General features: G+C 39.9%; 1 protein-coding gene across 1 annotated transcript; it reads left to right on the forward strand.

Moving 5' to 3' along the window:
* The first annotated feature begins 5,515 nt into the window (after positions 1-5,515).
* LOC123503451 lies at positions 5,516-18,492 on the forward strand. Its single transcript, XM_045253215.1, has 4 exons — positions 5,516-5,597; positions 7,231-7,422; positions 17,399-17,438; positions 17,543-18,492. The coding sequence occupies exons 1-4, from the start codon at positions 5,516-5,518 to the stop codon at positions 17,601-17,603; spliced, it is 375 nt and encodes a 124-aa protein (XP_045109150.1). The 3' UTR covers positions 17,604-18,492.
* The last annotated feature ends 3,182 nt before the right edge of the window (positions 18,493-21,674 follow it).

The following is a 21,674-nucleotide window of genomic DNA, read 5'->3' on the forward strand; positions in this document are numbered from 1 at the left end:
AGAAATAAAATCATAGTAACAGTACAGTGATGCCCTGAGATGTACAGAATGTCTAAGATGCCCAAGGATGGTCTCACCTATGTTTGTTCCCGTTAAGTATCCCTTTCAGCGTGTGGCAGGTTAGTCACCCACTCCACCTAAAGACGCACGGTCATTGCCCCTTTCATATTCCTTACAGTTACCTTGCGCTGGCCGCCTTCCCACCCAACACCCACTGCCACACCATTATCAAAGCGAGGCGGCCAAACACACACACACACACACACACACACACACACACACACACACACATGAGGGTACGAGTATATGTTTATCTGTTTGTTATATCTTTTTCAATTCATAAATGTTCATCTGTCTATATATCTATCTATCTGTCTATCCATATCATGTCTTTCTGTGTATCTATTCATCTATTTGTCTTTCTTTCTTATCAATCTGTGTCTATTATGCATTTTAATACACGTTTATCTATCTTTTATATCTATTTGTTTTTCCGTCCATCCATTGAGGAGTCGATTAGTTAGGTTATCTGGTTATCTATCTATCTACTATCTATCTATCTACTATCTATCTATCTATCTATCTATCTATCTATCTATGTATATACCCATTAATCATTTAACACCTTGAGTACCATGGCACGTTTCCATATTCATTCTGGTTACTATTTAGTGACTTTGTACAGTTTCAGAAACTTATCTGGGGGATTCAAATAGTGAAGATTGTGGCCACTAATCTTCTGACCTCCATAGACCCTTCCTAATGTCAATAAAATGGTCTAATTGTGCACAAATCTTTAGGTAAAAATGTGTCCCAGTACTGAAGACGTTAAACACCATTCTAACACCATTATCGCAACAAGTATCACTCCCACCACCACCAGTATCTCTACCACCACCACCACTACCGCCATCAGTACCCCGTGGCGAGGCTGAGTGAAGGCGTACTGGCGCAATGTAGGACGCATGGCGGTGCTCATCTGGCTGCGTGCTACTTGGCGGCTCGCGGATCATCAGGTACAGCACATCAGGGGAGAAAATGTAGGTTATGTACACACAGACACTCAGACACACACACATACGAGAGAAGTCATTATCAAGTCATTTATTGTTAGGCCAAGTGGGTAAATGATCAGTTTCTCTTTATATTAATTATTTCTACGTACTTTATTTCGTTTATTTTCTTTTTGTTACAGGTTTAGTAAAGTCCAGTAAACTTTTTGTGAATTTTTTGGTCGTTATGTACGTTTGAATTCTGAGTTTCGTCATGATTATTGAGTACAAGGTAACTATTTCAACACACCAGCGTAGAATAGCCTTCTAATTTTCCTTAGTATTGCATTGTGGGTCGCTTCAGTTTACCCTATGAAGTAATCTTTTAGTCTGGTGTTCATAAGTTTATCCTTTGATGTCGCAGGGCCCTTGTTAAATTCTCCTTTCATTGAGTCCGTATTTAGAAACGATTTGCTGCTTTGCTCTCTCACCATGACTATTTTCAAAGGCCACAGAGATGACTAGCGGGGTCTTCAAGAATGTTTCTCCAGTTATTAATGTATAAATCTTGTTATTCTGCCTCTAAAAACGTAAAGACACCCTTAAAAACTCATGTAAGTTTAAATAAAGCCTTTTGAAATAGCAGAGGTGAAGCGCAGAAGTGTTTGAGAATACGAGCATTAGTGTAGCATTAATAAGCGCTTTGGGTTCTCGTTAGATCTATTTTCAGAGACCACTGATATGATTAGTCTGGTTCTTATAAATGTTCTTCCTATCAACGATGAAGGATCCGTGTTAAACTGTTACTAGAATCACGAAATAAAATATCGTTGAAGGCCCTAACCTCTTAACTCCTTCAGACTAGACAAGCATTTCTACTCTGATTTTTGGGTATGATTAGACGATTTTATTTGCATTAGAAAGGGTCTATGGAGATCAGGAGATTAATGGTCACAATCTTCACTATCTTAATCCCCTACATACGTTTCTGAAGCTGTATAAAATCACCAAATAGGAAGCGGAATGAATATGGAAACGCGTCATGGGACTCAAGGGGTTAAAATCACGAGAAACATCACGGAATACTCTTAACAACTTCAAATTCGTGATAAATATGCATTCCAGTACCTGAAAGATATGCAATAGTTATGAATTTTAACCAGCAACTGTGTGTATTTGATCCCAAAGGTCCCTGCGTCTGAAGTGATAGACAATGTTATGGTTTGCTGGTGGGTACCTTAAAGCTGATCTCCTCCCGGGCGAGACCAGGTCAGCGGGACACAGGTAAAGGGGACCACTGCATTCTGTCCATCACTGCTGTTGACTGTGCTTTACCTGTTGAGCTCGGATCGTAGCTGGCGTTAAATCTCCTTACCTTCTGTATTTCCTATTATGCATTGAACTCTTTAAAGGGGAATGTTGCAAGACAGGCTCTGATTTCTCATGGTTCTTTTGGCTTTAGGGAACTGGGACTCTTGGTGGAGTTTTTCTTTCACTCTTTTTGTTGCTCTTCGCCAGTGCTACTCTTGTATAAAAAGAGTACATGATTTCTGTCTCATCCTCGTTCGTCCACGCTCGTCCAAGCTCGTCCTCGCCGCTCCACGCTCCTCCATCACCACAACCACCGTCACGTGTCTCTCTGGTCGCTCGTCCTGTCTTTGGGAAAATATTGCGGCGAGGAGAGTTCTTGGGCATAAAGTTATGTTTTCTCCATAGCGGTGTTCTAGATAGCTGTTTGACTTATCACTGCTTGGCTAACTCTTCGCTGGATATTATTTACATTCATTCCTCCTGTAATGTTTGAATCATCGTGTTTGCTTCTCCTTTGATGCCTCAGACCTTCGCTAATAGTGGCGTCAGTCAGAGCCTCGTTTGTCATGAGGGATGTAAATGTTGCACCCACGCGTTTGTTTGATCGTGGACGCAGGTGAATGAAATGACTGATTGCCCTTCACTGCTTCACTTTAAGACTAATTGATGCTCATTTCCCACGCTAACTTTAATCCCTTCAGTACCATGACTCGTTTCCATATTCATTCTGCTTACTATATGGCGATTTTATACAGAACCTTATGATGGGGATTGAAATAGTGAAGACTCTGGCCATTAGTCTTCTGACCTCCATAGACCTTTCATAATGTAAATAAAATCGTCTAATCACACTAAAAATTCGTGATAAATATGCATTCCAGTACCTGAAGGGGTTAATACGAGTCAGCTGCGTGTCTACAGTGTCTACAAACTCTGAACTTCTTTACTGGTTTCATTTCCTCTCCTTGACTGTGACTGTTTTGAAAAAGTATCAAGCCGCGGCCTACTTCTGGAGCCAAACTAACCCAGTCTCTTTGAAACTATTTGGTCTGACGGAACAGCAATTCAGCGGGTTTTTCCTCCCCCTGTTTGTCCCAACCTTTATTTTTGCTAATTCTTAACCCCTTGATCAACATTCTTCTCGTGTAAATGGTAAATAAGATGGGTAGATGAATGAAAACAAACATACATATATTTTCAACTTAACCTCGTCAGTACTGGGACGCATTTTTTTTTATCTTGAGATTTGTGTACCATTAAGCCATTTTATTGACATTAGGATGTGTTTATGGAGGTTAGAAGATTAATAGCCACAGTCTTCACTACTTTATTCATCACATATGTTTCTGAAGCTGTATAAAATTACCAAATTGAATGCGGATACACGTTATGTTATACTGAAGAGGTTAAACGCCCAGGATTCTTACAATTGTTAGTGTTTTCTGGAAGACCACGCGTGTGCTGGAAGAAAGGACTCCCCAGCTTGCCTTGAGGTGCCGCTCGTTGGAGGAGTGATATCGCCCTCTATGATGTTATTGATTCTTTCTCGGGAGTGTGCGTATTCAGGAACCGCGCGCGTTTACGATATCATACTTATACAATACAAATAGTGGTATTCGTAAAAGCTTGGCTCGTATTCTGAAACACTTCTGCGTCTCACTGCACTTTCACTATTTTTCAAAGGGGGTCTAGTTGAAGTGACACTGGTTTTAAGGGTTTCTGCAATTATAGTGACGTGTTAACAAGTTTTCTGCATTATCATCAGGACAAATACTCTTTAGAACTCTGCCAGTCGTCTTTATAGTCTTTGAAACTGGTCGCGGTGAGAGAGAGAGGGAAGCGTTTCTATGTATGGCGCCTTCATCTGTATTCACAAACGCCTTCCTCTTTCTCTCACTACGACAGTTATCCAAGGCCACAGAGATGACTAGCCGGGTTTTCAAGACAGTTTCTCCATATAATAATCTAGAAATATTACCAGTCCATCATCGGAACCATAAACATACATTTAAAAACATGAACATTTTCAACTAAAGCCTTTGGAATGTAGTGATGGTGAGAGAACAAGGCGTTTGAGAGTACTGACTACTGATTTGTATCCTGAGATACTGTGCTCGCGAGGATTATTGGTGAAGAGTACGAAGATGTGGTTCTCATGGATATATTTCCCCCACTGAAGATGTAGAGTCCTTATTATTACCATTAGAATCATGAGAACACCCTTGAAACCTCCATTAACTTGTATTTCAGCTATTTTATGAATGTTTCCCCTCGTTGATGATGTAGAGTTCTTATTACCATCATTAGTCGGGGTGTCATAGTTGCCTTCTCCATTGTACTTCTTAAAATTATCAATAGGATCCTGAAATCATCCTTTGCAACTCTCAATAACCTCTCAAATTACTATAAGATGTTGAAACGCTTGAGAACATGTCTTAAGATCTCTACTATATAGTTTTGACTGCATTTGTTACTTGATAGTCATAGTGAAATTTTGTGATTTCTCTTTTAGCCTCAATCTCTCCACTGTTCATAGCAAAGTTCCTAAAAAGATCAAGGATTAGTAGTACAAGAAGCTGCAAAGTATATCACAAGGAGCCATATTCAGATAGGCTTCTCTCCCTCACCACGAGCATTTTCAAAGACCACAGACACGATTAGCCGAGTTCTAAAGAGTATTTTTCCTGTTGATAATGTAGAAAACTTATTAAAATGTCACTAGAATCATAGAAACATCAAAAACTTGTGTCACTTCAACTAGATCCCTTTGAAAATATATCAGAGACAATAAGCCGAGTTCTAAAGGGTATTTGTCCTGTTAATAATGTAGAAAACTTGTTAAAATGTCACTAGAATCACAGAAACATCATTAAAAACCCGTGTCACTTCAACTAAAGCCCTTTGAAAATAGTGAAGGTGCAGTGAGGAGCGGAAGTGTAATAGAATATGAGGCGGTGTTGTTAATGCAGAAAACTTGTCAACATGTCACTAGAATCACAGAAACATCCTTAAAAAACCCGTATCACTTCAACTAGAGCCCTTGGAAAATAGTGAAGGTGCTGTGAGGCGCGGAAGTGTTTCAAAATATGGACAAAAAGAGTAAACCTTAGATTCCTACATTCATTATAAGAGAGAATAAAGGAATATATCACATACGAGGAGTATCACTGGTATATCCCACACTCTGCTCTCCAACACACCCCACGTGCATCATGTTTGACTTTCTACACCGTGACTGTCATCTCATCTTCAAGGCTCACTGCGTTTGCGGGGCACTAGCGTTTTTACTGAGCTGTAGGCACTTGCTTTGTCATGGCCAGTACTCCAGCACACACCTTTCCAATGTTCTCAGTTTTCCTTCTATCGTAAGTTTGGTTAAAGCTATGTCATGGTGTGCTGGCTACCGTGCTGTCTATACTGCTGTTTCTACAATTCTACGTCTGATCTGCTGTGACTCAGTGAGAACCCATGGTGTCTGATTATGGTCCTTTGTCAGAAACGCTTTGCTCTCTCAGCACGACTATTTTCCAAGGCCACAGCCATGATTAGCGGGTTTTCAAGATTGTTTCTCCAGTTTGTAATGTAGAAATCTTGTCAATCTGCCTGTAGAATCGTAAAAACACATTTAAAAACTCTTGTAAATTTAAAGAAAGCGTTTTGAAATAGTGTAGGTGAAGCACAGAAAAGTTTGAGAATACGAACCTATGCAAGGAAATTGTAGCTAGATCAGAGGATGTCGAATCGAGAGCGAATGTTATTGGAAGTAATCGCAAAAGAATGTGTGTACCTGCTGGTCTTCGTTGACACACACAAACACACACACACACACACACACACACACACACACACACACACACACACACACACACACACACACACACACACTACTTAGCTAACTTACTAACTCACTAACTATTGATTAATGTAATGTAATAAATAAATTAACACTTTTCGTACTCAGCTTTTATCATACCTGCATTTAGTATAGTTACTCATTTTCTTTATCCATTTTCTCTGAATCTTCTTTTCCGCCAGTTGCTGTATTACTATAATACATTTCATTACAGTCTTAGATATATTTTAAAAAAGAGTAATGAATAACGTGTTAGGAAATATCATAGTGCATTGGAAAAATAGATAATTGAATGGCCATTGACATATCACCGTGTAGAGCAAAATGCATTCAGGAGAACAATGATATTACTAAGTAGGTACAAAATTAATCTTACCTTCCTGTATCTGTGACTAAACTACAATTGAGTCCATGAATCAGGAAGGCAACGCAACTACCTATTTATTTTGCAGAAACGTGGTATTTCATCTATAGAAACACCCATACAGTAGGTATAGCCGTTTAAATACACCAATGAAGCAGATTATTAGTTAGCAACATATCTACGGTACACCTGATTAATTTATGAGTTATTTTAAGGCATAAGCAGCTGAACAGAACATCCTTTTAGACATAATAAGGAGAAAACTTGAGAATTCCTGAATAGCACTTTAAACAAACATTTACACCGGGTACGTGTATTAGCATCAGATCATAAGCATTTCAAAGTACAAAACAGCTAAACAGAAGAACTTTTTAGATATAGCAATGAGAAAAAGCTACAAAATTCCATAGTAGCTTTTTATACCGGGTCACTTTAAAAGCCATTTTAAAGCACAAAACAGCCAAATAGAACAAAATTTTAGACATCATAAACTAAACAGAATACAAATTAATATTAAAAAAAAATAAAAAGCTGCAAAATTCCAGAGTAGCCTTTTATAGCGGGTCATTTTAAAAGCCATTTTAAAGCACACATCAGCTAAACAGAACAACATTTTAGACATAATAAACTAAACAGAACACAAATCAATATAAAAAAGAATAAAAAGCCGCAAAATTCCAGAGTAGCTATTTAGACACAGGACCACTCAGCATGCCGCCCCACTACCTGTGATCTCGTTGTCGCGTCTCGCAATTGGCGAGAATTTCGGGTCGGGCTTATTGTAAACACTGACTTTGTTTACCTCATATTCCTCAACCCCGTCTGTAGTCTGTCCAAGTGCTGGGGGCGTGAGTGTCAGCTGGTGGAGGAGATGGCGACCGCGACGACCCAGGTGGTGCAAGGTAAGGGCCAGGTGGAGCGAGTGGAGAGTGAGATGTGTGGAGTAGCCAGCCCCTGCTTCCCTGCCCGACCCTGCTCCCCTGCACCAATTTTAAGGTCCCGCTTGGCTCGCCGGTGGTTCCTTTCCTCAGGGTCCTTCAGGGGGGGGTGCTTCTTCCCTCGTGGTTCTTTCTCCCTTTAGATTTGTGTTCTCTAAGGGTGTATGACCTTTGTGTGTGTGTCTGTGGCTTGTCTGTATTTCGTTTTCGTATTCTTCTGCTCTGTTTTTACTCTCTTTTTGTTTCGTTTTGTCTGTTTTTATTCTTCTAAGACTTGTTTTCCCAGTTTATGAGTTTCGTGTGTGTTTGTCGCTTGTCTATTCCTTTTCGTATTCTTCTGCTCTGTTTTACTCTATTTCTTTTCTTTTGTCTATATTTATCTATTTTCATTCCCCCTAAGACTTGTTTCCCGTGAGAGTGTGTGTGTTTGTGGTTTGTCTGTATTCCTTTTCGTATTCCTGTATTCTGTTTTACTCTCTTTTTCTTTCCTCTTGTTTATTTTTGCCTATTTTTATTCCCCTGAGATTTGTGTGTGGTTGTGTGTGTGTATGTGGCTCACCTGTGTTCTTTTTCATATTCTTGTCCTCTGTTTTAATCTCTATTATCTCTAGTAATTTGGTAAGCCAGGTTCTGTGTTCCTTAATGTTCTCAGATGCTCTAATCTCCTCCTTGTCTTCTCAGTGTCACTTTGGTGCTTGTTTTGTGGTCTTATGTGTGTCTTTTCCTATTGGTGATGTGTAGGAGTCCTTAAAACTGTCATTGGGATATCCTTAGCATCCTTGAATATCTCTTCTTGTCTCTTCAGTGTTTCCTAAAGCCATGTTTTGTGTTCCATTATGTTCTTAGGCATTTTAATCTTCCTGTGTGGTTGTATGTGTGTCTTTTCCTGTGGTTAATGTGTAGGACTTGTTAAATGATCACTAGAATATTCTAAGAATGTTTTGATTATCGCTTTTGTCTTTTCATTGTTTCCTAAAGCCATGTTTTGTGTTCCATTACCTATGTTCTTAGATGTTCTTCTATCCTTGTGTGTATTCTCAATGTTACTTTGGTGCTTGTTCCAGTGTTGTATGAGTGTTCTGGTGTTTGTGTGTGTGTTTTGTCCTCTTGGTGATATGTAAGAGTCATTAAATTGTTACTTTTGATGTATGATATGAAATTGGGTTGTGAGAGAAATGGTGTTTTTTTCTTTCTTTCTTTTTTATATTTCCTTTTCTTTTTTCTTTTCATCTTCTTTCTCTTCTCATTTTTCTTTTTTTTATCCTTAGCACCTTTAAATATCTTGGTAACCTCTGAGTTTATGTGCCATGTGGTATTAGAATATCCTTAGAACTCTTGAATATCTCCTTTTGTTTCCTAAAGCCATGTTCTGCATTCCACTATGTTCTCAAACGTTGTAATTGTCACTTGTTGCTTGTTTCGTGGTCTTGTGTGTGTCTTTAATTATTGGTGATGTGTAGTAGTCGTTAAATTGTTACTGGGATATCCATAGCACCTTTAGATACCTTGGTGACCTCTGAGTTTGTGTGCCATAATGAGTTTAGGTGGTATATAGGAAAGGATGCTGAGTATGTGTCCCATCTGAAGTCTGACAAAGATAGGGGAAGTTTAGAAAAGTGTGTCTATCTGTGTCTCGTCCTGGCATGACTCTGTGACAAGGATGGGTCGAGTTTAGGGGAAGCTTAGGAAAGGATGCTATGTCTGTATATGTCTTGTCCCGGCATAACTCTGTGACAAGGATGAGTTGAGTTAGGAATGAATTAATAAATAGTACAGCATTAGTAAAAGATGTGAGAGAGAAGGAAATGATACGGAGAAACTACATAGAGAAAAACAAAGTAGATAGAACTGACTGTACTGGAGACAAGATAGACTGTGAAGGCAGAGCTGTACATAAGAAAATTAACAGCAGCAAACTACATAGAGAAGAACTGACAGAACTGATTGTAGGCAGGCTGAGGAGAAGGTGGAGGAGCTGTACAGAAGATTAATAAGTACAGCAACAGCAAAGGATGTAAGAGTAAAGGAAATGATATGGGTAATCTACATAGGGAGGAGCAGAGTTGATAGAACTGATTGTAGCAGAGACAAGGCAGGCTGTGGAGGTGGAGGAGTTGCACAGAAGATGATTTGGGAGTTACAGCATTGACTGAAGAGATGAAGGAGATGGAGGAAGGGTGATGGGAAGAGTGGATGACTTGCAGGAACCGTCAAGCTAATCAGAATGTTCTAAGCTACAGGAAAGATTTACCTAATTTCTTTCCTAGTTTACTCTGTGTTGTCTCAGTTTTTCCTTCTATAAGATTAAGTTGTACATAAATTTGTGATATGTACTCTTACTGTCTTCCATTTTATAGATAATTGTACATGAATAAAGAAAAAAATGTTTATGAAAGTTTTTTGAAGCATCATAAGGCTTGTATTCTCAAACACTTCTAAGCTTCACCTTCACTATTTCAAAAGGCTTTATTTATAAAGTTATACAAGTTTTTAAGGTATTTTTATAGTTCTGCAGGCAGAGTGACAAGATTTCTACTTTATTAACTGTGAAAACACTCTTGAAAACCTTTGCTAATCATCTCTGTGGCCTTTGAAAATAGTCATGGTGAGAGAGCAGAGTGTTTTTGAATCTGGTTTAAGTCATCATCCTCTCAACTTGACACAGTGTTCATGATAGCCATTCCTCTTCCTCCAGTGACACTCAACTGGGATGCATTTCTACCAGGAGTTTTTGAGTGTGATTAGATATTTTATTGACATTAGGAAGGATCTATGGAGGTCAGAAGATTAATGGCTACAGTCTTCATTATTTTAATTCCCCACATAAGTTTCTGAAGCTGTATAAAATCACCAAATAGTAGTAAGAAGAATGATTATGAAAACTCGTCATAGTACTGAAGGAGTTAATATAAGGTTAGATTAGTAGTGTGTCTAAGTTGTATCATGTATGTTTTTGGTATTTTTGTACTCTTGACCAGAAAATTCTAAGATATGTATAGAAACTGAGAGTTGACAGTCCCTCCATTGAGCACAGTTGAGTTTTTGTTACTGGTGTCAAACTGGAACTGGATTGCGAGGGTTGCTGTCATGTGTGCAGCTGTTTGCCATCACCAGGTTCAAGTTCTTGGTGATCTGTGTACTCATGGCCAGTAGGTGACTGATCTACCACACACACACACACACACACACACACACACACACACACACACACACACACACACACACACACACACACACACACACACACACACACACACACACACACACATGTCAACTCTTCTCACTTCCATCAACCTCAAGTTTTGTAGTTTTATAATTTGTGAGTTAGTTTATTTTATTTAAGAAACTGTCACCAGATGAGAAGATTAGATGTGTGCAGTGAGTCATTCAGCTTTGACCATGACTTTACATATAGCTGGTGTTTGATGAGTTCCAGAGCAGCATCCTCACATCTGTCATAGAGTCACATCTCACTAGATATTTGTGCAGTAGATGGAGCTTTAGGTAGGAAGAACATGCCTTCCCTTATTCCAAGCTCAGTGTTTTGTTAACCCTCTGTTTTTACTATGAGTTTGGGTGTAATTAGGCAATTTTATTTACATTAGGTAGGGGGTATGGAGGTCAGAAGATTAATGGGTCTGGAGTCTTCACTATTTTAAGCCCCACATGAGTTTCTGAAGCTGTGTAAAATTTATCTTATAGTAACCAGACTATATGTGAAGATGTGTCAAGGCACTGGAGGCGTTAATGTCCAGATGTCAATGCTTTTTCTCTCTTTTTTCATATGTAAGAGGGGGAATATTGGCCAAGGTCAAAAATATAAAGAACAAAGGCCCTCTCAGTTGCCAGTCTCCTTATAGAGCTGATAAAATTAGTCAAAGGACAGGGACAAATGTCTTGAAACCTCCCTCTTGAATGAAGTCAAGTCATAGGAAGTTGGAAATACAGACACAGGCAGGGAGTTCCAGAGTTTACCAGAGAAAGGTATGAGAGACTGAGTATTGGTTAACTGGCCTAATACTATTACTCAAACATCTCTTTACTTCTATAGACACCGATATTCCTATGTTGAGTTACCCCTGAAGGTGAATCTCACATACACTAGCCTTTTGCAGCCCATCCTCTTGTTCCTCCATCCATCCTGGCATGTTTACCTAACACTTTCCTGATATTTGAGCTCTTTCATCACTATTCTCTCTCTCTCTCTCTCTCTCTCTCTCTCTCTCTCTCTCTCTCTCTCTCTCTCTCTCTCTCTCTCTCTCTCTCTCTCTCTCTCTCTCATTATGTCACATCTGAAATACACCTCAGTTTTGTGGTGTTAGCACACACACACACACACACACACACACACACACACACACACACACACACACACACACACACACACACACACACACACACACTAAGGTACATCAAAGTGTGTTTCTGTATGAGTTTATACAGAAAAAGTGAAAAAAAATGGAGTAATGCAGAATTTTGAACTGTACCTTAACTAACATTGTGGCTATACTAAATAAGAGAGAGAGAGAGAGAGAGGAATTTTCCAAGAATTTTCAAACATTCATTATTTCCACTACCCTCTCATAATCCTCCAAGAAATATTGCCAGTTTCTCCCGGCAGGCTGTGGTTAGTAGTTTGTGGATCACTGACTCGGCAAAACGAAGGAGGACAAGAACATAGAAGGAATAATGCTTGGTGTACATATTATACTGTAGAGACAAAAAATGCACTCAATATCCATGATCAGTATATTTCTAGATATATATGGGATGTGTGTGCCTGATCCCTCAAACCTGACTGGCCTGAATTTGGGCAGTCGAGAGGTGCTTACCGTGCCTCTCATAAACAAGGGTCCTGTTACACGCTCCTTGTTTGGGAAGGTCCTTTTTTCCCCTCTTGTGGGTGTGGATAGATAGTCAATATTGATTTCACATTCTTCTGCTTCATCCCTTTATTCTGTGTTATTGAGATGTGTTGCATTGAGGGAGTGTGTGATACCTCTCAGGGTTATTGTACTGTTTCTCACATAAAGAGAGGGAATGACAGTAAAAGTGTGAATAAAAAGGTACAATAACACGTTTCCATATTCATTCTGCTTACTGTTTGGTGATTTTGTACAGCTTCAGAAACTCATGTAGGGGATTAGAATAGTGAAGACTGTGGCCATTTAATCTTTTGCCCTCCATAGACCCTTCCTAATGTCAATAAAATGTCTAATCGTACACAAATCTCAAGGTAAAATTGTGTCCCATTACTGAAGGGCTTAATGATACCCATGACATGTTTCTATATTCACTCTGGTTACTATTTGGTGATTTTCTACAGCTTCAGAAACTCATGTGAGGATTACAATAGTGAAGACTCTGACCTGACATCTTCTGACCTCCATAGACTCTTTCTAATGTCAATAAAATGGTCTAATCATATTCAAAACTCATGGTAGAAATGCATCCTAGTGCTTATGAATTTTTGGTGTGATTAGACAATTTTATTTACATTAGGAAGGGTCTATGTAGGTCAGAAGATTAATGGTGAGGGCCCTCACTATTTGAATTCCCCACATGAGTTTCTGACACTATGAAATCACCAAATAGTAAGCAGAATGAATATGACAATGTGACCTTATACTGTTAAGGCTTCAGTTATGTTTCCTTGTAATGGTAGAGGATACTTAAGGATAGAAAGGAGATTGCATTGTCTTCATGTTTAGTTATGGAAGGGAATAAGAATGCATAGGAATAATTGATTGGTTTGAAAATTGACATGTGAAGATTTTAATTTTATGCAAGAGGGGAAGCTGCCCAACAAAAAATATAAGAAAAGGCCCACTTGATTGCCAGTTCCCAAAAAGAGTGATAGAGTTAGCCAAATGTCTGGAACAAATGCCTTGAAGATTGAGGACAGCGTGTGACATGAGTAGCATTACTGGTGGATGAGGAGGGGAGTGTTTTTGTGTGTAGTGTGACGTGTGGTGTGCAGTGGTGGCTCAGGTACACGCCAACAAAAACAAGGCCTTCTACCTCCAGTGAATTACTTGTAGGCCATATGGCTGGTTTGGCATTGCACTGATCTCACTTTATCAATACAAGCACAGAATGAGGGTCTTGATTCCCACAGTCTTTATCTCCTTCAGTACCATGTGTGTTTTTATATTCATTCTGCGTACTATTTATTTTGATTTTATACTGCTTTGGAGACTTATGTGGGGATTAGAATAGTGAAGAGTGGTGAGGTTCTTGATTCCCACAGTTCTTACCTTTAAATCCCTTCAGTAGCTACCATGTGTGTTTTCATATTCATCTTGTGTACTATTTGGTGATTTTAAACAGCTTTGGAGACTTATGTGGGGATTAGGATAGTGAAGTCTCTGGCCAGTAATCTTGTCACCTCCATAGGGATGTAAATAAAATTGTTTATACTAAAATTGGGATACCAGCAGAAACCTTCACATTTTTCCTGCATTATTATTGATGTTTCGCCTTTCATCAGAAATGTCGATAATAAAACAGGGCAAATGTGAAGATTTCTCCTGGTATCCCTGTTTTAGTATCTACAATTTCAACTATCAAGTTTTAAAATTGTCTAATCGTACACAAAACTCGTGGTAAAAATGCATCCCAGTACTGAAGGAGTTAAGTGTGTTTGACGTCCAAATGTTGTGGCAGTGTTCAGACCCATCCAGTGAGGGTGCAGGTGGTCTGTGATGTGCCACACTCACTTATACTGCTTATATACTGTGTGATATACATTATTACCTGTGGATTAATCAGTGACAGCCGTGATAGATGAGACAGCTGTTGGCCATCGGCAGAGGCAAGACACTTATTAATTTGGCATTTTTTTTCATATTCCAAACGAGAAATTGTGTATTTAAATGTGACTTCAGTTCCTTCTCAGTTTAGACAAAGTGTGATTGATTATTAAAAGGTTTTGGTTTAATTTCGATATTGAGTTAATAATTTTTTGATGAGCTGCATTGAGACTCTACTTTCACTGGCTTACAATACGTTGTGGATAGCCAAGGTTTGTGTAGTTTGGCAGTGTACTTTAGGCTATTGTAATGTGGCTGACCTGTTGATGTGTAATGATCACTGGTTGGTGTGTTTAGATGGTGACTCGGAAATGGATTTTGCTCCACGCTAGTCCTCCGTCATTGAGTCTACCTGCTGGTGTTGTCAGGCTGTGTGTGTGCCTCATGTACTGATAGGTGGGGCAGGCATTTTCATATTAGATAAATGTATATAAAGCAAGCTGGTTGGGCAAATTTTAGGATATCCTTGTCCATACTCATATTTATTGACATATATGCGAGTATAAATTTCCGAGACCTGGTAATAATGCAGTCCTCGGTCGCCAAATATGGAACAAGCTTAGATTAGAGCCAGGTTTTGTGTGCTGCTGGGGACAAAAAACGGTGTGAGACAGGGAAGTGAACATTACTCAGCCTTGTGTTGACTTTGGCTCCTGCATGCTGATGAGTAGGTGGCTTGGGAAACTTGCAAAAACATTCAGAATTATGTCTCATCATGGGCAGACACAGTGAATAGAAATAGATGGGAGATGTTGATTCAAGGTAACTCTTTTTACTACACAGTGGAAGTGAGGTTGTATGAAGAAGTTGGACAGAGTGAAGAATTATGTCTCATCATGGGCAGACACAGTGAATAAAAACAGATGAAAAATGTTGATGATTTGAGGTAACTCTTCTTACTACACAGTGGGAATAAGGACATAGAAGAAGAAGGTGGGCAAGGTAACAATAACAGAGTGAAGAATTATGTCTCATCATGGACAGACGCAATGAATAGAAACAGATGAAAGATGTTGATTCGAGCAGACTCTTCTTATTACGCAGTGGGAATAAGGACATAAGAAGATGGGCAAGGTAACAATAACAGAAGGCAGTGATGCAGGCTTGAAAGTTACCAGATGTGTGGGAAGCAGGTTGAATTGTAGCATTTAGCTGGTAAACTCTGGAACTCCATGCCTGCTTCTGCATTTCCAACTTCCTATGTCGCATTTCCATGTTCATTCTGCTTACTATTTGGTGATTCTATACAGCTTCAGAAACTTACGTGGGGTTAAAAATAGTGAAGACTCTGGCCATTAATCTTCTGACTTCTGTAGACACTTCCTGATGTAAATAAAATCGTCTAATCACACACAAAACTCATGGTAAAAATGTGTCTCAGGACTGAAATGGTTAAGATCCATGGTTATGAAATGTACTGTCTATATAGTAAAGCTAGCTGGAAATTCAGTACCCCTAGTGCTTATGATATACAGACTTGCTGGGACTGGATAGCAAGATCATGAATATAGCAAAAGGAACCTGTTTTATTGAGATGTGGAACTCTATAACTGTACTTTACTTTCATGTGGTTGTTATATATACTTAGTATGTATATCTAGACCAGTGTGTAGAGAGGGTGGTAGGGAAACACATACAAATCAGTCTGTTTTTCTACCCCTTCAGTACTAGGAGACATTTTTACCTTGAGTTTTTGGGTACGATTAAACCATTTTATTGGCATCAGGAAGTGTCTATGGAGGTCAGAAGATTAATGGCCACAGTCTTCACTATTTTAATCCCCACATAAGTTTCTGAAGCTGTATCAAATCACCAATTTTTTTTTTCTTTATGCAGGAAGGAAGCCAGTCAAGGGCAACAAGATATTAAAAAAAAATGAATAAAAAAATAAAGCTCACTTGTGTGCTGCTTCTCATAAAAAATAGTAAGAAACCAAAATCAAGGAGCAAATGTCTTGGTACTACTGGAGATAATTATACAGGCCCTGTGCTACACTTGTCTCGTCTCTGCCCATATGTGTCTACTTTGCTCCTTGAGTTTACACATTCCTTGCTGTTATCATCTCATTATCTCTGTGTGTAGCTGGGCAGGTGATCAGTACAGGCCAGCTTATCTAGTTTGACCTTACTGCAGTTTAGATTTGGTACTTGGATATGTGTTTTGTATGTGTGGAGTGCTTCAGTGTGTGTGTGTGTGTGTGTGTGTGTGTGTGTTCAATGATATTCTTGTTGAGTTACTAGTGTTTTTTATGTAAGAGGGGAAAGCTGGCCAAGGGCAACATAAAATAAAAAAGAAGGCCCACTTAGTGTCCAGTCCCCTTGCAGGTCTGATAGGGTTAGAAAAAAAAAAAGGGATAAATGTCTTGAAACCTCCCTCGGAAATGAAGTCGAGTCATAGGAAGTTGGAAATACAGAAGCAGGCAGGGAGTTCCAGAATATACCTGAGTGGTGTGTCATTGTATATCAAGATCTTTTGTGTGAACGGAGAGGATAGAAATTTACTCATCAGCAGTAGAAGCGTTAAAGAGCACACTCCCTCTTTTAATGACTATGATTCTCAGGCAGTTAGTGACATGCAACACTAGAGGGCACAGCAATTTACCTCTGAATTGTCATAGTTTTTACCCAAATTACTATAGTGTATAATCTAAAAGTGGCTCCTGAGTCTTGGTGTGAATGGTGTCCCAGGGAATGTGTGGCTGTCAAATTTGAGGAAAACTGTGAGCTATCCTTGTAATAAGTGCGCTGATCAACAGAAAACAAGTATTATTCACATCAAATCAATGACATTATCAATAAGCTACATGTTTGAAACCCAGGAGCTAATTCAGAGTAGGCAGACGATAGAGGAACTGCACAGCTTCTATCATTTTAGCCTTGTTTTCTGGTGGAGGTGAAATGGACATAGCAGTGTCTAAACAATCTTAATTTTTCATATCAGGCAGCATATCAACTCATCATCTTCTTTTACCAGTGCATGAAGTGTTACACAGCAAACAGTGCAGAAGTGTCATGCAAACACTACCATTCCTTCGGCAGTCTTGTCTGGGTTGTGCTCCATGTCAAAGTGAAAGTGAATAGCCTTGTTTTCCTTGTGTTTGTAAATCTCATGTCCATTTTTCGTTTCAGGCAGCATAGATGGCAGAAAACGACGTGCTGGTTCCTTAGGGTGAGTATCAGACAGTGCTTTTGTGTGTGTGGGACTCCTATTGGGAGGCTACACTGAGATGAAATGTTTGTATGGCATGATAGTTTAATAACAGTTTTTCTTAGGTTTGTTTGGTGTGTGGTTGTGACGATACGCTTGAGAGTTGTTTCCTTCGTGTGTGGCTGAAAATGTAATGACGTCAGAGCGCCGCCATTGCACGTGTTGATTCCGCTGATGGTGCTGCTCTTCATAAGTAAAATTGAGCTCTCCATCGGCCATAGCGAGGGAGATACGAGGCTTCAAAGGTCGTTTAATGATTTACAGTTTTTCAGTGTCAAAAAATACTTTTAATTTTTTTTGGTTTGTGGTTTAAAAGATATGCCAAAATGAACAGTTCTGGTTTGTGGGTGAGGTTAATGAAAGTTTTATGGGTTTTGTGGCTAAATATTAAACTTAACCCACTCAGTACTGAGACACATTTTTGCCGTGAGATATGTGTGTGATTAGACCATTTTATTTACATTAGGAAGGGTCTATGGAGGTCAGAAGATAATAGCCAGTTTCTGCAGCAAGTTTCTACAGTTTAATGATGTAGAAAACTTGTCACTCTGCCTCTAGAACCGTAAAAGCACCTTAAAAACATCTTAAAAAACTCGTGTAAACTTAAGCCTTTTGAAATAGTGGAGGTGAAGCACAGAAGTGTTTGAGAATACGAGCTAGCATATGTCCTGGCGTGACTGAGCCGAGACAGTCACGCGAGGCCTCACTCCATCAACCAGAGTAGTTAGGAGGGTTGCAGTGTCTTTGTCGAGGAAGCTGTAGGCTGATTCTTGCCCTATTATCTCATTAGCCAAGTAGTTGTTGACGGAATTGGAGTTAAGGGCGTTCGTTATGCAGTAGCCGTGATGTCAGTTCAGTGCCGCAGAACCGTAGCTCTCACACTTCGGCGCCGGACCTCCACTACGTTCAAAGGCCTCTACTTGAAGTGACACTGGTTTTTAATTGTTTTTTTTCGGTTCTAGGGACAGACTGGTGAGATTTCTGCTGTATTAGCTGTCTGTGGCTTTTGAAAATAGTCTTTTGAGAGAGAGAGAGAGAGAGAGAGAGAGAGAGAGAGAGAGAGAGAGAGAGAGAGAGAAGCGTTTCTGAAAGACGGGTATTTGCGTTGTATCTTATATATTTAATTGTTTTTTTCTGTTCTAGTGACAGACTGATATGATTTCTACACTATTACCAGGAAAAACATTTTAGAAAACACGGATAATCATCTTTGTGGCTTTCTTTAGACACAGACCCTTCCTAACGTCAACAAAATGGTCTAATCGTACACAAATCTCAAGGTAAAAAATGTGTCCCAGTATTGAAGAGGTTACCATGGACGGTTTTTTGGTTTGTATATACTGGACACCGCGGTACATGAGTCTTTTGCTGTGTGTGTACGGTACATCCGCTAATCTCACACATAATTTCCGCCCGGATGCGCCAGATTGGAATTAATGCCGTAGTACGTGGCGCAATATTTACACCATGATTTACTCTCCTTAGTTCCTCCGGCTTCGTTTGGCTGGTCGTGGCCTCCCGCACCCAGAACACTTGGCTGTCACATTCTAGCTAAATGAACCACCTGCACTGTGATTACTTGCTGAAGAATTGCTCTTATTTGTGCTAATGTGTTGCTCCCTTGTGTAAAATACTGAGGCTCCCAGCTTGTTATTATTGCTGTTAAAGATACATACCGTCTTTTGTTTCCCGGAAGTCTTTTTTTTCCTTCTTCTATGCTCTGTTACTTTCTCAGGGCGTTTTTGTTCACGTGGGTTACTGTTCTCCATCTATTTGTGTTCTTTGACCTCTTCAGTACCATGACGCGTGTCCATATTCATTCCGCTTAGTGATTATATACAGCTTCAGAAACACGTGGATTAAAATAGTGAAGACTCAGGCCATTCATCTTCTGACCTCCATAGACCCTTCCTAATGTCAATAAAATAATCTAATCGTACACAAATCTCAAGGTGTCCCAATACTGAAGATGTTAATTTCAGGACTGGGACGCATTAGTAGTATTAGATCATTTTATGGCATTGGGAAGGGTCTATGGAGGTCAGAAGATTAATGGCCACAGTCATCACTATTATAACCCCACACAAGAATTTCTGAAGCTGTATAAAATCGCCAAATAGTAGGAAGAATGAATAGAAAAGGTTAAGACGAAGAAGAAACCAGTGAACGATACATCTAAGTGAGATAAATGTCGTGAACTTATTAGCGAAACGGAAGATACTGTTCAGAATACGAGTGTGAATTTGAGGAGGTGTACGTGGTAAGTGGCCTGTGATTTATGGACCATAGAGAGGAAGGGAAGTTGTGACCAGTATACCAAAGCACAGGAAATGACACTCAGGGACGGCGTTGGGGGAGGATAGTGTGTGTGTGTGTGTGTGTGTTCAAATTTTTATATATTGTGGGTTTTTCAAGGGAATTTATGGGCTAAAGGAAGTATTGTGTTCTCACCCTTAGAGAGAGAGAGAGAGAGAGAGAGAGAGAGAGAGAGAGAGAGAGAGAGAGAGAATTTTCAAGGGCCACAGAGTCGAATAGCGAGGTTTTCAAGAGTGTTTCTCCAGTTAATAATGTAGAAATCTTGTCACTCTGCCTCTAGAACCGTAAAAACACCACTAAAAACTTGTGTAAATTTAAGTAAAGCCTTTTGAAATAGTGGAGGTGAAGCGCAGAAATGTTTGAAAGAGAGAGAGAGAGAGAGAGAGAGAGAGAGAGAGAGAGAGAGAGAGAGAGAGAGCAAAAGACAACTTCTTAAAATCTAAACTCTTAAAACACTAGAAAAACCCTATGAATTCTCGATTTTTCCAGGAGAAACACTCTTGAGAACCCCGCTAATCATCTCTGTGGCCTTGGAAAACAGTCGTGGCGAGAAAGAAACACATAGAAAGAGAGAGCAAAGCCCGAACTCACAACCACCACTACTACAAGTCACAGAATCCCAACACTACGTCTAAACAGGCTAACAAGGGAAGCAACAGCGACTGAGTGTGCCCTTGATACATCGCCACTGTTCCAGCAAGGGGAAGTGTGATGACCGCGGCTCAAACCAGGGTAGTGGAGTGTTACCGGGTGAAAAGTGTAACCCAATTAATGTGGTGTGACTGGGTTTTACTTGAGTTAGCCCAGTATTAATCCCGGAGCGCATTCCTCCACGTCTTTGGCGGGAACGAAGTAAAAACCCCAGAGAGAGAGAGAGAGAGAGAGAGAGAGAGAGAGAGAGAGAGAGAGAGAGAGAGAATTAATGAAGCTGGGAAAAAGAGAAAGGAAAGGCAAAATTGAGTAAGAAACTGAGAAACAAGGAAACCAGAGAGAGAGAGAGAGAGAGAGAGAGAGAGAGAGAGAGAGAGAGAGAGAGAGAGAGAGGATCACACGTAGAATGAGTATAGTGAATCGCAGTCGGCCTTGGTGTATCGTTGTCTGTACATTACAAAATAGCCTTGAATGCCCCAAATTTGAACATGTGGCATTTGGATACTGATACCAGAGAGAGAGAGAGAGAGAGAGAGAGAGAGAGAGAGAGAGAGAGAGAGAGAGATTATCCTACTCTTCATTTCTTTCCGCCTCACAACCACTACTACCACCACCTCGAACACACACACACACACACACACACACACACACACACACACACACACACACACACACACACACACACACACACACACACCTCGTCATTCCTCCAGCTCCTTTCCACAGCCCTCCCTTCCACAGCCTCCCCTTCCACAGCCCCCCTTTCACCGAACACCTCCTTCCACCCCCCTCCACCCCCAGTCCATATGTGAAGCAATTGGTTTTTGCATTGAAGTGTGTCCAGCATCGTAAGAAGTCCCATCTCTCTCTCTCTCTCTCTCTCTCTCTCTCTCTCTCTCTCTCTCTCTCTCTCTCTCTCTCTCTCCTAGTCCTCAGCACGGCCCATCTTAGTGTAGTCCACCCCTCTGAGTAATTTTAAGGGTGATAATTAAGGAAGTTATAAAGCCATAATTACTCTTGAGACTTTGATTAATGGTTTGGCTGGTAGTGGTGGTGGTGGTGGTGGTGGTGGTGGTCGTCGTCCTGTACGTCTTCTTTTCCTTCTTGAGACCTGTGACGCTTGAATTCCCTTCCTAAGTCTCTCTCTCTCTCTCTTCTTTCACAGTCTGTAATGTTAGTCCCTTATTGAGCAGCTCTAAGTATTTAATGTGGTTCACTATTTTATTATTT

This window comes from Portunus trituberculatus, chromosome 14 (assembly GCF_017591435.1).
Source record: "Portunus trituberculatus isolate SZX2019 chromosome 14, ASM1759143v1, whole genome shotgun sequence".
NCBI lineage: Eukaryota > Metazoa > Arthropoda > Malacostraca > Decapoda > Portunidae > Portunus > Portunus trituberculatus.

What these genes read in the sequence shown, in the direction of transcription:
- LOC123503451 (XM_045253215.1), top strand. Translation starts at nt 5,516, where the DNA reads ATGTTTGACTTTCTACACCGTGACTGTCATCTCATCTTCAAGGCTCAC. An exon ending in ACTAGCGTTTTTACTGAGCT is followed by an intron (nt 5,598 to 7,230) that starts GTAGGCACTTGC and finishes AGGACCACTCAG; the next exon opens with CATGCCGCCCCACTACCTGT. An exon ending in CGACGTGCTGGTTCCTTAGG is followed by an intron (nt 17,439 to 17,542) that starts GTGAGTATCAGA and finishes AGTTTTTCTTAG; the next exon opens with GTTTGTTTGGTGTGTGGTTG.